Source organism: Ambystoma mexicanum, chromosome 6p (assembly GCF_040938575.1).
Source record: "Ambystoma mexicanum isolate Mex_15411 chromosome 6p, UKY_AmexF1_1, whole genome shotgun sequence".
NCBI classification, from domain to species: domain Eukaryota; kingdom Metazoa; phylum Chordata; class Amphibia; order Caudata; family Ambystomatidae; genus Ambystoma; species Ambystoma mexicanum.
Genome location: NC_090935.1, coordinates 366,053,782 through 366,069,201, shown reverse-complemented (window position 1 = coordinate 366,069,201; position 15,420 = coordinate 366,053,782). Strand labels below are relative to the sequence as shown.

Here is a 15,420-nt window from a genome sequence, read left to right as displayed (position 1 = left end):
GCTCTTTAGACAGCATGTTGTACAGGCATGGGAATTTCCTGGGAGCGGAGACTGACATTCTCATGTTGGGAAAACCACAGCCATCGGACCCACATTGGTGCCACCAAGATCGTCGTGACTTGTCCCGGTGCATCTTGTGCACTGTGCTGTTGAGAAGGGAGATCAGGGGGTGTGGTAGGCAAATCTTCCGGACCATGTTATCCAGAGATCACTGCCTTTGGAGCGTTTCTGTGGGTACCTGGAGGTGTAATCTGGGCATTGGGCGTTCTCCAGAGAGAGTCGCGAGCTAGTCGATATCTGGAAAACTCTACTCTGAGTAGACAGTGCTCTTGCAAGCGCCACTTGTGCTGTACGGGCTCTAGCGCCAGAAGATTGTGTTACCCTGAACATGTGAGGAGGTGGAACACGTTATGTTAGAGTGCCCACTTCCAGATGTTCTGGGACAGTTTGGATAGCCCTTGAGAGTAAGTGCCCCCATGTTCAGGCGTTCATGGATGTGGTACTGTCTATAAGGACAAGGACTGTTTTCCACTAAAGGTGTGCTTGGAAGGTTTCAGGGCTTTTGCAGGAGGTGGGCTACCCCACCCGAACGAGCTGCATCTACTGCAGGGGTGGTAAAAGTTTTCCCCTGTAGGTTCTCCCTTGACCACCACTGCAGAGACTGAACAAGGACTGTCGAGACAACCACTAGATCGTACCACTAGATTGTCCCACTGGCCGCTGGCCTGACACCATTGACTCGATAGAGACTCATGCATGGGGCACTTGTGCAGACGAGCCTGAGGAACTAGGAAGACACATGAAGCCATCAACCCAACAACTGCATGGGCTTGCAAATGGTTACCCGGTGAACGGCTACATAATGAGGGATCTGGATGAGCATGTCTTGAACCCTCTCATTGGAGGGGAAGACAAGCCCATCTTCTATCCCAATTAGGGCCCCCAGAAACTGTTTGACTTGGCAGGGGACCAGGCTTGACTTCTTCTCGGTGATAGAGAATCTCCGATTGAAAAAGGAGATCTACTGTCTTCTGGGTATTTCCCAGGCATGTTCTGTACGAGTCTTGGGTTATGAGCCAGTCATCGAGGTAAGGGTACACAGGGATGGACTGCCTGCGCAGGTGAGCCGCCGCTACCGCTAGTACCTTTGTGAACACTGTTGGGGCTGAGGCAATGCCAAAGGGGAGAATGTTGAACTGATATTTCATATCTCCTATCCAGAACCAGAGGTACGTTCTGTGTGCTGGCAACATTGAAATATGAAAGTATGCATCTTTCATGCCCAATGTGCCCGACATAGTTGATTGCAGGACACAGATCTAAAACAGGGTGCATGGTTAGATCCTTTTTGTGTACAAGGAAGTATATCGAATAAATACCCTCATTTACTTAGAGATGAGGGATGTCTTTGATGGTGCCCTTAGCAGGACCTGGACCTCGTCCAACAGGATGCGCAGATGATCTCGTGAAAGACGTCTGCTTCTGGGTGGATGGTAGCCGGGGTGGCCAGAGGCACTCGATGCAGTACCCTTGAGTGACAGTCTTGAGTACCCACTGATCTGATGTGATTCCCCTCCCACACGTGGGTGAAAGATGTTAAACGTCCCCTGACCGGGAAAGTGTGTGAGTAGACCCGTACTGCCGAGTCACTCTAAGGCAGAGACTAGAGAGCCTCTGGAAGCAGAGTTTCTACCTTTGCCTTTCCCCCGTCAAAAATCTTTGTTAAGTTTGGAAACAACCGTAGGAGCTTAGTCCAGAAGCCCAGTTGGACACACCTCCCACTCCCCGAGCCATACTATCCATGAGGAGACGGGGAGAAGGACTGACCTCGAAAGGGCGGCGGTGTTTATACTGCCTCGCTGGACGAAGAGCTTGGCCGAGATCTGACTGAGCGATTATAAGGTCTTGTGCTCCTTTTTGCTGGTCTCCAGAGCCTCATCAACCGCTTTCCTGGAGGTTGGCTTCCTCCACTAGCTTAATAATCAAGGAGGCCTGGCTCTCTGGTTAACCTAAATTAATCAGCCAGGCGTGGCACTTGAGAAGGGTCTGCTGGGCAAGGACACACCCTGCAGTTTCAGCAGAGTCCAAGGATATTCTGGGTGACTTGCCGCACTTCCGCAACCATAGCTAAAAGGCAGATGCGAGTGGGTTCCAGGACATCCTGCAGGCCATCCTGGACAGGACCACACTGAAAGTCACTGTAGCTTGCGAGGAAGGTGGTATTGTTGGCAATCCTGGTGGAAAATACGACAGGTGGTGAGACAGAACATTTTGTCCACACAGGGATTCATTGCACATGTGAGCAATGAGAGGGCCAGGTACTTGTTGACCGAGTTCAACAAAGGGATGGCTTGGCTGACTGTGGTCTTCTCCTTAAGGACACTTTCCACGATGTCCGAATCAGGGACAGCTGTGTGTGGTAATCATAGTGATCAGCAACCTTTCAGAAAGTTATTGAACATCATCTGGACGTCTATAGGCAACAAGACCCTGGATTGAGTAACAGGAAGAGCATCAAGAATATTTTTCCCATGTTCACGGTCATGTGGTGGGGTGAAATGCCAAGTGCCCTGGTCATCCGAAGGATTCCAGTCCGAATCCTGATAAGTGGGATCTTGGCTGCTCTGCCAGAGTCCTGGACATAGAAAACATCCTGGTTAGGATCAGCTGGATCATCCAGAAAGACATCAACCTGGAGGTCCTGATGGGATTCCTCCAGGGATAAGAAATTAGCACCTGGGGAGTGCAGCCTCTGGGACTTAGGAGGGGCAGGGGTAAACAGCCCTATAACCCTTCAAGATGTCATCAAATTGGGCTGAAAAATGAATGAACTCATTGTTTTGTTCATACAAGCCTCAAATGTATCCTGTATCCATTCTGAGGGATCAGGAGGGGGAAAAGGGTTGGGTAGAGGCAGCTGGCTCCTGGTGCAGGGCCCTAGTAAGAGGAGAAGAGGCCGTAGGATAGACCTCAGGCAAAGAGGAGGCCTTCTTGAGGTCCAAAGTGCAAGATAGCTTTGGAAAGCTTCTTCCGGAGCATTGGGAGTATTTGATGAATGGATCCATCTCAACGCATCTTTTGACGCCATCGCATCTTTCGTTGCTACCGTGCCTTTCGAAGCTACGAAGATTTTGTGTAAACGTCCGCTATAGAAGGTTTAGCACCATGCGTAGGATGTGGGAGCGGTAGTTCAGAGGGCGCCGAGCCGCGATGTCCCGCCGAAGACTTAAGACAGGCCATCAAGTATAGAAACTTTCTTAGACGGATTTAAAAAGAAGTTTAGGGGTTGTGTGCTTTAGAGCATGTGGTGCATGTTTCCCCTGTTGCTGGGATGCGACTTACTCATAGCACTGCTGGCGGCATGTTGGTCAGGGCCGGGGACCGACAAGTAGGAGTGCAAGGGCTCCACAGAAAGGTCAACGCCCTCTGATTCCGCACCGTGGCCGCCGACAAAGATTCGTCGTCTGAGGTGCCGGTAGTGGCGCGACTCTCTGCCTGCATTGCAAAGGCCACCCACTGGTTCATATGCCTGTTTTTCAGGTCTTAGGCCGAAAGAGTTGGCAGGCTTCACAGGTACATTCGTCGTGATCACGAGGGATCACCACTTGCATCGTCGATGGATGTCCTTCCATGGGAATTTGCGTTGCAAGATGGGTAAAAATGTAAAAAGGCGTCCTCTTCATAGCGTAGGGAAATGGCAGTCAGACCAAAAGAAAGGGTAGAGAAGGGTTAAAGGAAAGGCATTCTCAAGAGACGTTATGAACAGGGCCCTACTGTAAACCGGTCATGTGGTAAAAAGTCGGCGAGCAGTCAAGGATGGGACGTCTGCAGACCGAATCAGGTGTCAAACAGCCGATGAGTAGTCATCGGCAAGCGAGCCGCCGAAGAACAGGAATCAGCAATATAATATAAAACTAGTACGAGTGTTAGGCAAAATTTGGAGCAGTACCCTTTGGGTGCACTACAACAACCTTGACCTCCTGGCAATAGGGACCCAACCTTTGGCAGAAGTCTGAGCTACACAGGTAGGTAGTGTGACTGAGCAGCAAGGCTTATCTCAAGAGGGGGCAATGTGAGCAGTAGGGGAGTTACACAGATTCACAGTGACAAGTATCCAAATGAACACCTATACTCCAGGTATCTTGATCAAACAATTATTAATTTATGTAACAGTCAGTTTGAATAAGCCTTCTTCAGAAGGGGCAATACAATAGTAACACACAAATACACTCCGAAATACACACTCTTAGTTTCTCTAAATCAGCCAGTACTCATTGGGATGGCACACAGACACTTCCTACACCCTCAGGTGACAAATAGCTAGGACACTGTGGACATTAATATATCACTGAGAGGAGTGTTAAAGATATTTCAGAATAAAACAAGATCTCACACATTCTGAAGCAAGTCAGCACTTTTGAACCCCCCAGTGCAAAGTAAGACACAAGTAGAGGAGAGAAAAGTCATTCAGGGAGCCAGGCCAGCCAATGTCAATTGAACAAAAGCCTAGGTGAGCTGAAGCACTTCTTGCAGGTAAGTAAAAGTCTTGCACAATGTTTTAGAAGGCTGTAGAAAAAGTAGAATCAAAGTAGGGTCACAAGCTGGGAGGCTTGTGAGTTGTAAAAGATGCAAGCAACACTACAGAAGTAACCAAGACAAGTCTCAATTGAGATCAAGTCAGGCTACAAGACAAAAGGTAAGTTCTCTTAGACTGTACCTTTGGTTAGAAGAAAAGGTTCCAGCTGGCTTCTGTTCTTGTGTGGCTCTGTAGATCCTGTTGTTCCTGGGCCTCAGTCGTGGGGTCAAGAGGGAGGACTTCTGGGGACTCCTACAACACAACGGGGCGGTCAGCGGCAGAAAAGGACCAACTTCTATTCAGCTGCACTTTGCGGTTTCAGCTCCTTGCGTCTCAGCAAATGGAACCACTGCGGTCTCACAGACTTTCCTCGCATCTGGGGTCCAGCACTCTGTTGAGGTGGCTCAGGCTTGGTCCGTCCTGCTTACTGGGGGTCTAGAGGATCTTCCAGCAGCTCGGGTCCCTCTTAAAAGTAAAGCACTCCGTTTGGTGTTCCTCTCCCTGGCACTTCGGTTCCAGCAGCAGCAGCCGTGGCAGTAGAGCCAGCTCCGAGAGGATGTCCAAACAAGTTCACTTTGGAGATGACTGGTCACACCAACTCAAGGGGAGTAGTCGTCCTTGCAGGGCATCTCTAGTCGTGGCGAATTCGGAGCTTCAGCATAGCAGCAGGGCTTCACCGGGCAAACCAAAGGTCCAGGAGTTGCAGCAGGCGTCTCTTCCAAGTTCCTCTTTGGATTCCTTCGTCCAGGGGTAAACTCTGCCTTCCAAGCCAAGAAGCCTCACCTTTTGTGCAGGTTTCTCCTATTCATTCTAGCCTAGCTGTTAATCACAGAGCAGGGTGGCTGTCCTTGTCAGACAACCAGCCGGCCAATCACCTTTGGGTGCATTCCTGTAACCAAGGAGGTTAAACACAGAGTTTTGAGCATCTCCCTCACTTCCTGCACATGCCAGACATACTGGAGCCAGAGGCGGGCTTCACTCATGAATCCGCAAAAGACAAAATGAACAAAGGGACCAAACCTGGTTTGGCGCACAGAGTAAATCTCAAGAAGGACCTTTCCAACAAGAAATTACAAAAAAAAGAAGACCGGGCCATTTTGTCAAAATGGGCACCCATGGGTGCCTTACCGTGGCTGCGAATGCAGTCCGCAGTAAAAACAATGGTAGTAAAAAGGAAACCACTGCCACCAGCCATTAATTGTAGAAAGGGTAACAAAAATGCTACATGAGAAACTAGACAAAGGGGATACGAAGTAACCCCTCCAGCACCCTATGGTAAGATAGCGTGTGCTGGGTCTAGAAAGTTACACAATGTAAGTAAAGTCAATTTCACGTCACTGCTATTGGAAACAGTAGTTTCGCCAAGAGAAGGAAGGTATTTAAACATTTGGGAAATATAAGACTTCCCTGTACCACTGCATTGAAGGTGCTGTGTGTCACAATGTAAGGATGCCTATGGAGTTTGTCAGACTCCAAAGTTAAAAGAAACACAGAAAACAAAGAATTAAAAGTACAAAGTCCCAAAGTGCATCAAAAGAGCTGGGGGTCTCTGAGGTGGGAGGAATTTAGCACTAAACTGAAAATTCACCCAAACAAGCAACTACAAACTAAGAACCGGCATTTGAAAAGTATCTAAAAGTATTTCTATGTATATTGCTTTAATGAAAAAAGTATTTTAAGACATTCATTGTCAAACTATAATAAATCTATATTTCATATGAATGTATTTGAGTGTTTCTTTGATCTGCTTTACTAACCGAGGTCATTGTACTTACCTACAGCTCACATCTTCCTCTTATGCTTAGCTGGACTGCTCTGCCACTCTACCAGGGTTCCAGGAGTAGTACAGACTGATGCTAAGAGTTGGGGACCGTTATACCATTGGGATCATTTTATGACGTCTTCCCTCAAGTGGACTTTCGGAAAACTCCCTTAACAATGGTATATTGGGAGCTCCATACGTAATTTGAAAACCAGAATAATGGAACATTTCAGAGCAATTCATAAAGATATCGGATACCCACTTCAATACAGAACATCCTAATGAAAAATTGGAACTTATCAAATGTGTAGGACTAGAAAGAATGGACATGCTACCCAAAGGTGGCAATAGAGAATTGCTATTGTGCCAAAAAGAATCTAAATAGATTAATAGCATGGACACATGTTTCTATCGTCTCTGCCAGGATAATTAATTTTACACTTAGCTGCAATTTCCTTTCATGGGACACCTTAAACTTGAATGTTGTAAAACTGACATCTTTTAATTATTATTTACTCATGTGCAATTATCGCCCATTTATTCTCCTTGTATTATAGCATACCTACGCTATATAGGTGTACTATGAGGAATACTATTTGTGCCTAAAACTAGGATAACAGTGTATGACCAACGGTAGAACTGTTTATGCTAAATGTAATAAGCTATTGCTGAACAAATATGGTGCCTACACAATGGCATTTTTTTTTTAAATTTATTTTTAATCGGCAAGTCACTGATAACCAAAACACACCCATCCCTGCTCCCCCCTCTCGCCCTTTCACCCCCAATGCACCTTTCATATCGTTTTAGAGCTGATGAATCCTTGGCTCCCCATGGCGGCCGCTTGTCTTACATTATGTCCAGAATGTGTATATTCTGTGGATACCATTGCTGCATATTGTCTCCTTTAAGGCATTCCAAAATCAGTCCCTAGTCTTGTCTAAATTGTCCAGCGTCACCTTGCACTCTGTAGGTGACCCATTCCATTACCAATATCACCCATAGCTGTTAGGCAAGGTTGGATGTAATAACCATGTGGGAGACTACACCAGCCTTGTCCTCTTGGTAATAGGTAACCCACATATTGGTATAGGTCTGTATTACACACGCTGGTAGAGTGACTAAGCAGCCAGACTTATCTCAAGGGGGAAATGTGAGCTGTAGAGATGCAACAAGGCAATTCACAATGACATGCATCCAATTAACACTTATACTCAAGGTTTTCTAGTAAAATAAAGATTTAAAAGTCTGTATTAAAGAAGCCTTCTTTAGAAAGGGTAATATGCAACAATAAAAATACACTTCATAACACTTCCTCAGATTTAGGTTAAGCAAGTAGATACCCTTTTGGGATGTCACACATGCTTCCTACACCCCGAAGTGAATTCAATTACTAGAACACTGTGGACACTGGTATATCACTTTTTACACTTAATGCAACACTGAGGTGGTGGAAAAGGAAAAAGGTTAGCAGGTTCTCAGAACATGTGAATACTTTTCAATCTCCCAATGAAGTCTAAGTAGACCTTCCCCAGCAATAGAGGTTAAATTTACACACCACTTATGAGGGACAGTTAAACCAATGAGTCAGAAGAGTCTGCATGGAGCCAGAATAGCCAAAGTCCATTTGAACAAGGTCTAGGTAGCTGAGGCAATTCTTTAGATAGCACAAAAGTCTTGCACAATGTTATTAGAGCGTTAGTAGTAAAAAGAATCACGGTTGGGCCACAAACTGTAAGGCTTGCGAAGGACAGAGCTGGAATCAACTCTGCAAAAAGCAAAAGCAGCAAAAGCAGCTACTGCAAGTCTCCAGTGAGAACAAGCAAGCTATAGACTTAAGAGGTATGTACACATTAGTCAAGACAGTACCCTAGGTTGCAAGAAGAGGATCCAGCTGGCTTCTGTTCTGGACTCAGTTACGGGGACAAGAGGGAGGACATCTTGAGGAATCCTGCACTGCAGTTTGAAAGGTCGGCGGTGGCTACGGGCGCTTCCGAAATCAGCAGCACTTTGATTTCAGCTACCGGTCAAAAGCACCACCGCGGTTCTTGGACATTTGATGGGCTTCCCTTGCTTCTGGAGTCCAGCACTCTGTTGAGATGGCTCAGGCGTGGGTCGTCCTGCTTTGGGAGGGTCTTCAGGATCTTTATGGAGCTTGGGTCCGGCTTCAAGTCGATGCACTTGATTCTGGGTTTCCTGACCCCTGGCACTCGGTCCCAGCAGCAGCAAAGAAGTACAGCAACCAAGTAGAGGGGGGTACCAGCAAAGTTAGTCTTGGGGTCAGTTGGTCCCACCAACCCAAGGGAAGAAGTCGTCCGTTCCGGGCTTCTCTAGTCGATACGAAACTGGAGCCTCAGCACTGTAGCAGGGCTTCACCGGGCAGTTCACCGGTCAAGGAGGGTGCAGCAAGCTTTTCTTCCTGTTTCCTTCATCGGATGTTTAGTCCAGTGGTCGACTCTGCCTTCTGTTCAAGAGAACTCGCCTTTTATACAGGTTTCTCCCATTCATGCACAGCCCAGCTGTCACTCACACAGCAGGGTGGCTGTCCTACAAGGACAGCCAATCAGCATTGGGCACATTCAGGTAACTAAGGAGACTAACAACAGGGAGTTTCGGGCACCTCCCTCACTTCCTGCCCTGCTAGACACACTGGAGCCAGATGCGGGTTTCAGCACTGAAGCCGGTCAAAGGTAAAACGAACGAAAGGGTTAAACCGGGTTTGGCGCGCAGAGTAAAACCCGAGAAAGACATCACAAGCAAGAAATGGGAAAAAAGAAGACCGGGCCATTTTGACAAAATGGGCACACATGGGAGCATTGCTGCAGCTGAGGATTCAGCCTACAGTAAAAAAGCACAATGGTAGGAAAATTAAACCACTGCCACCAGCCATTAAATGTAGTGAGGGTAACATAAAAAATGTTACATGAGAAAGTAGGAAAAGGTGCTACTAAGTAAGTCCCCAGTATTTCCACTTTAGATGGGGTGTACTGGACCTACATAGGAAAAATAGGCAAGAAAAGTCAATTTAGTTTTACTAATCTTGGGAACAGTAGTTTACCCAAGAGAAGGTATTTAAACCTTATGAGAAATCCAAAGGACTTCTCTGTGACACTCCACCGAATGATCTGTGTGTCACAATACAAAAAGATAGATGCCTATGGAGTTGGTCAGATTCAAAAAAAAAAAAAAACAAGAGTGCAAATCAGATCAAAAATACATGTTAGAGTGAGATAAAGGTCTCACTCACTCCAGGATGAAAATTAAAAGTCCTGAAGTCCAGCAAAAGAGCTGGACGGTCTGTAAGGTTGAAGAGAATTAGCACAGAAATGAGAATTCTTCCTAATAGCTTATGGAGCCATTCTATCAGAGATGGGGGTTCTTTCTGTTTCGATTGTTTGGCCAAAACTGTCCATGCCACAATGAACATTACCACGAAAGCTTTGTAATGGGGCTTAAAGGGAATCGTAAATGCCACGTCAAACATGTCGCACATCCATTCCTTGGGGGAGATGGACGATGGGCAAGGGATCATTGATTGTATTTGGGCGCCCACCACATTTAAAAATCCCCTCAGCCCCAGGCAGTCCAGCCAGACATGTCTCAAGTCTCCTCTTCCCGAACACCCCCTCCAACACTCACATCAGATTTTGGGGTACATCCATTGCAATCTTTCCAGGGTATAGTGCCATTGAACCATAATTTTGTACCATGTCTCCCTGAGCTGGATAGATCCGGTTTATTTCAGTATGTTTACCAACAGGTTCTCCCAGTTATCTCTTGGGTTCCCCTGCCCCATAGATGTTTATGTTTGTTAATTTGTACCGCGCTTCCGGTACCCTCGAGCTTAAGGGCGCAAACAAAGAACATACAAGACAAAGACAAAATAGTTCATGGGGCGGAGATGGTTGGTATTGAAGTAACGGGAAGTAGGCTTTAAGAGATCTAGCAATATGTTTGTTCTGAATGGAAGATTCAGCAGATTCTCGCTAATCCCAGTACGTTCATTCTACATTCAAAAAGGTAGTTCCTATTTTAACATAGAAGCAGGTTTGAATGAAAAACATGGGTAAAACTTGAGGCACAATTCTGAAAGCCAATATTAAAGCTACCCATATATACCCGTATGGCAGCAATCAGAACAGAGCTAGGGCTTCAGTCCTTATATTCAACAATAAAATGGCAATCCCTTGCATTACTGAGAAAAATCTCCCTGAAAACACTGTTGTTGGGATACAAGCTATTAAGACCTTAAGAGGCGTGAAAAAGTGCTGACTTGCTTAATCGTTGGAAAAAAGAATGGGGGCAACAACTACCTACAGTGGACGCCACGATGAAAGAACTTAACAAAAATCCAAATTGTGTGAAAGAAAAATTGAGAACATATGACTGGATTCTTACAAGAGAAGCAAAACTACGGTATATAAAACAAAAACACGGCAAGCGAGTACAGAAAGAGAGAGACTGTGCTGAAATATATTAGAAGATTCCCGTCCATGCACTTCCGAGAGAGACTGATGCAAATCAGACTAGGTGAGTTTGCAACAAATGACTGCAAACATAAAATGGGCAAGCATAGAATAAACGAAGGCTCATGCAGATTCTGTAAAAACTCAGACCATGCCAAAACACCACAACATCTGTTGTTTGAATGCAACGCAGTGCTCACAAGGCCAAGTTAAATCTTTCAATGAATGGTGGGAATACTTTAGAGGTGGACAGAACGAGCGCTTCCTTTGTGCTGGATTACATTTTCTGGACTCACTTTTAAAGTCACAACAACATATTGAAATAAACTAAATCAAGGAAATGAAAACAGGGACAAAGTCATGGAACTTATGTGTTGTTGCGAAAGAGAAGGAAACCCGATGAACTTCAAGCCTTCCGATTTTTATCATTGAATATTGTTCTTTCTTTTTTTACTTGGAGGGATTGGATAAGAGCAAAGAACGGACACACGATATGAGGATTTGGTAAAATGATATGTGATAAAAGCTTTGTTTGTTCAAAATTAAATCACAATACATTTATTTTAAAACAAGTGTTTATTTGGATACTTGTCATTGTGAATCTCTATAAAACCCTACTGCTCACATTGACCCCTATTGAGATACGCCTGGCTGCTCAACCACACTACCAACCTGTGTAGTACAAACTTATACCAAAGGTTGGGTTCCTATTGCCAGGAGGTCAAGGTTGCTGCAGTCGCCCAAAGAGTACTGCACACAATCTTGCTTAACAATTTGCTGAGATTATTAAGTGTAGCAGAGCTGCTCTGCCCAGGTGAGAGCGAGGGATTTGACAAACTGTTGCATCCCTTTGCATTTCATACATGGGCTGTATTGCTTCTTTCTAGTCAAGTGAGACTATTTTTGTATTGCGAGCAACCTATGATGCATGTTAGTCACTATGTAACATTCCTCTGTGGTGTGATTGGTATGTGATGTGGGGGGGGTCTCTGAGTGGTATGTGCACCTGATGGGCTCAGCCATAACCGTGTCAATTAAGTCCATCATTGTATTCTAGTGTTCTGTGGCAAGCCACTGCCTCCGGTTCAAGCATTGTCCTAGTGAGTCCCTGGGCCCAGCATCACAGCGCAACCACCACCAACACTCCTCCCTCCCTCCTCCTCCTCCTCTGCCATCTGAAGGGGGCACAGAGGAGACTTTAGAAAGAAGTTGTGAATCTTGTGCTGAACTGCAATATCTGTGCACTCAATCTCGTGTCATACTTTTAAGGCGCAATGTTAGTAATGTTTTGCATGCATTACTGACATCCTTTGTTCAAGTGACTAATGCAATACCAAATTATACTACAAATGTACAATTATGAACAGGAAAGCAAACCATCATACCTGCAATATTGTTGTGTCTGTTAGGAGTTGTATCTCCAGCAATTCTGACATGCTGATAACTATGTCACAAACTTTGTTATAAAGCATAATAATAACTCTCTGCTTGTGGGTTGAGCCTTTGGCACGCTTTGCTTTTGAACTTAACAAGCCACCTAGAAGGCAAAACAAGAAAATATATGTTTGTGTTAAAAACATGTATTTCACCAGTGGCCACTAGATACACTAACCAAAAAGGTTTTTTGCAGTTAAATGGTATTACACATGCATCAAGCTCAGTTTCTCTTTACACATGCCTATTTTAGAGGTAGTCTGTTAAAAGAACCATAACTTCAGCTGCACAGTATACTGTATTTCTGCAATGTGTCCAGTTTGGAAAGATTATTCTTACTGCTGTCATCCCATAGGTTATGGGACACCCACCCTTGCTCTGGGAAAGGGGAGACGATTGTCCCAGATCCCCAAGCGGTTTCAGATAAGGCAAAGGCCTGGAAGTGTACAATAGGGGCCTGTTAGTAAGATTTTGTAAATTTCAACAAGTGTGCGACTTTGCAAGACATCTCTTGGCATTAGGCACCCAACTCTTAATATATGCCTGTACTGCACAAGTTGGTAGAGTGACTGAGCAGCCAGGCTTATCTTAAGAGGGGTAAATGTGAGCTGTAGTAGCACAATGAAATCAGTAAACACAAGGCACCAAGTAAACACTTACACACTTCACTTAACGTTATATAAAATTATTTCATATATACACAAGGCAAATTAAGCATTCTTTAAAAAGTAGCAAATATGAGTAACATTCAAAGGAAGATGGAATTCATTTAAACAAGGACCAATAATGCAGATGAGTAGAACAAGTTACTTACCCACATACTGTAGTATTTAGTAAAGGTGTGCACAGAAGACCATGTGGCAGCTGCACATATATTCTTTATCGGAACTACCCTCTGCAAAGCAGACAAAGTTACAACACCCCTGGTCGAATGAGCTCTTCGATATTCTTTAGGGTCTTTACCGGCCAGTCTAACATTCCGATATAGTTAAAATAATCTTCTGTCTGGAGATGGTTTGTTCGGTGATGGCTAGAATCAATTTGTGACCTGAATAGCCCACAAATAACTGGTCACTCTGCCGCAGTTTTGCCAATCTGGAAATGTAACTCAGATCACGTCTAGGATCGAGTCTGAAGTCTTTCTTCCTCTTTCCCCAGATGTGGTGGAGGATAAAACGATGGTAATGTAATTTTTAGTAATATGAAACTCAGAAACCACCTTTGGGGAGAAAGGTAGGCTTCACCGTTAGAACCACTCTGTCTTTATGAAAAAAGAGCATGAGGCGGCTTGCAGGATAAAGCCAGTAACTCACCTCACCCTTCCGGCTGATGTTGTTGCCACTAAGAATACGGTTTTCAAGTAAGAAGTCTTAATGGACAAGAATGTAGAGGCTCGAAAGGAGCACCCATTACAAACTTTAAAACCAAGTTGAGATCCCACAATGGGACTTGAAAGGGGGTCAGAGGGTAAACATTAGTTAAACCCTTTAAGAATTGTATTAATAGAGGAATCTTTAAGTAGGAGACTTCCTTTGAAGTGCGCTTAAAAATAGAAAGTGCTGCCAGGTATACTTTGATGGTACCAATCCATAGCTCCTGATTTGCCAGATATAATAGAAAGGATAACACCACTGGTGTATTACATGACAAATATTATATAATTTTCAACTGCCTGACCTATCTGTAACCACCAGGTCTTACATAATGCCTTCTTGCTATTGCATATATGAGAGACCCCATGTAACCCTGTCTTCAGATTGTTATCCTGTATCTGTTCATGTATGTAACTAAGTCTTTCCACCGCCCAGTTACCTCAGGGTTCGGTGCGCGATACAAATAATAAACAAATACAAACATTCTTATCCCTGCACCAGCTGCAGAACTTATTCCAGTGGCAGCGGTATAAAGATTTAGTTGCTGGCCTTCGGGCCAAAAGCAACACCTCCATTACGTCTTCCAGGAGGTCCGAATCCTTGCATCTCAGCCTCCAGTAACCATGTATTAATTGGCCAGAGCACTGATTCTATCGAAATTAGACTACCGTAATGCTCTACTACTAGGAACGTCCAACACAAACCTTAGTAAATTACAACTAATGCAGAACAAAGCATTACGGGCAGCACTAGAAATAAAAAAATCCGACCATATTTCCAACATTAGGGAGAACCACTGGCTTCCCATCAACGCCAGAATTATTTTCAAAATCTTGTGTGTCACACATAAATGCCTCGCCAATAAAGCCCCCACCTACATGAACCACACCATTAAGAAACAAACATCTAGTAGGACTCTTAGATCCAATAACGCACTACTGGAGATCCAGCGGTACAAATGTTCTAGAGCTGGAGGTAGCAGTTTCCAATTGCTTGCTCTCAAACAATGGAACGCCCTCCCTCTTATCATCAAAAAGGAGGAATCCTCCCCTGGTTTCAAAAAATCCTTAAAAACTTGGTTATTTAACCAATTCTAGCCAATTCAAACTGAACAACTTAGGTTCCTGTAGTTCTACTAGGGCCAACACAACCACCATCAAGTGGTGGAAGAAACTGCTCCTGTAAATAATATGTTTGTTGTATTTTTCTCACCCCATGTATATTAACAGTATGTTTTAAGAATCATCTTGGAACGTCAATAATCACTCTGCTAATTATGTAAGCAAATGTCCAATTTCTATGCTAAAGATGTCTAACTACGCCATGATACCTCAGGGTCTGGCCGCGTAACTAATACAATAAAGTGTGTGAAGGCCTGATATCCGGGTGGAGAACCCCAACCCTCCTCTCGCGAGTGAAGGTCCTCTCTTTGTGGAAGACGAATCAGAGGGCAGATGGACATGTCCAGAAGGTCCGGGTACCACGTCCTCCTTGCATGCTCCACAGCAATTAGGATCATGGATTTCTTTAACCTTCTCAATCTCCTGATTAAGTGAAGAATCACAGGGACTGGAGGAAATGCGAATAGGTGTGGAAATTTCCAGTCCACCACGAACGCGTCTCCTAGAACTCCTCTTGAGCAGTACAGTTTGCACAGGTCGCAAAGAGATCAATTTGAGGGGTTCCCCAAAGGGTGAAGATCGGTTTAAGGACGTCCTGAGCTAGTTCCCTCTCGTGGGATACTGTCCTCTGCCTGCTTAAAGCGTCCGCTGTCGTGTTCTCTCTGGCTAGGTGAACCGCCGATAGCGA

General features: G+C 44.9%; 1 protein-coding gene across 6 annotated transcripts in view; it reads right to left on the bottom strand.

The window, feature by feature from the left end:
• The window catches only part of NIPBL (NIPBL cohesin loading factor), a 2,053,700-nt gene that overhangs the window by 1,058,780 nt on the left and 979,500 nt on the right, over positions 1 to 15,420 (bottom strand). For all 6 annotated transcript variants that reach the window (XM_069627143.1, XM_069627142.1, XM_069627145.1 and 3 more), the window contains one exon: positions 12,190 to 12,341. In XM_069627143.1, the coding sequence (XP_069483244.1) occupies positions 12,190 to 12,341 (152 nt within the window). The remainder of the gene's footprint in view (positions 1 to 12,189; positions 12,342 to 15,420) is intronic.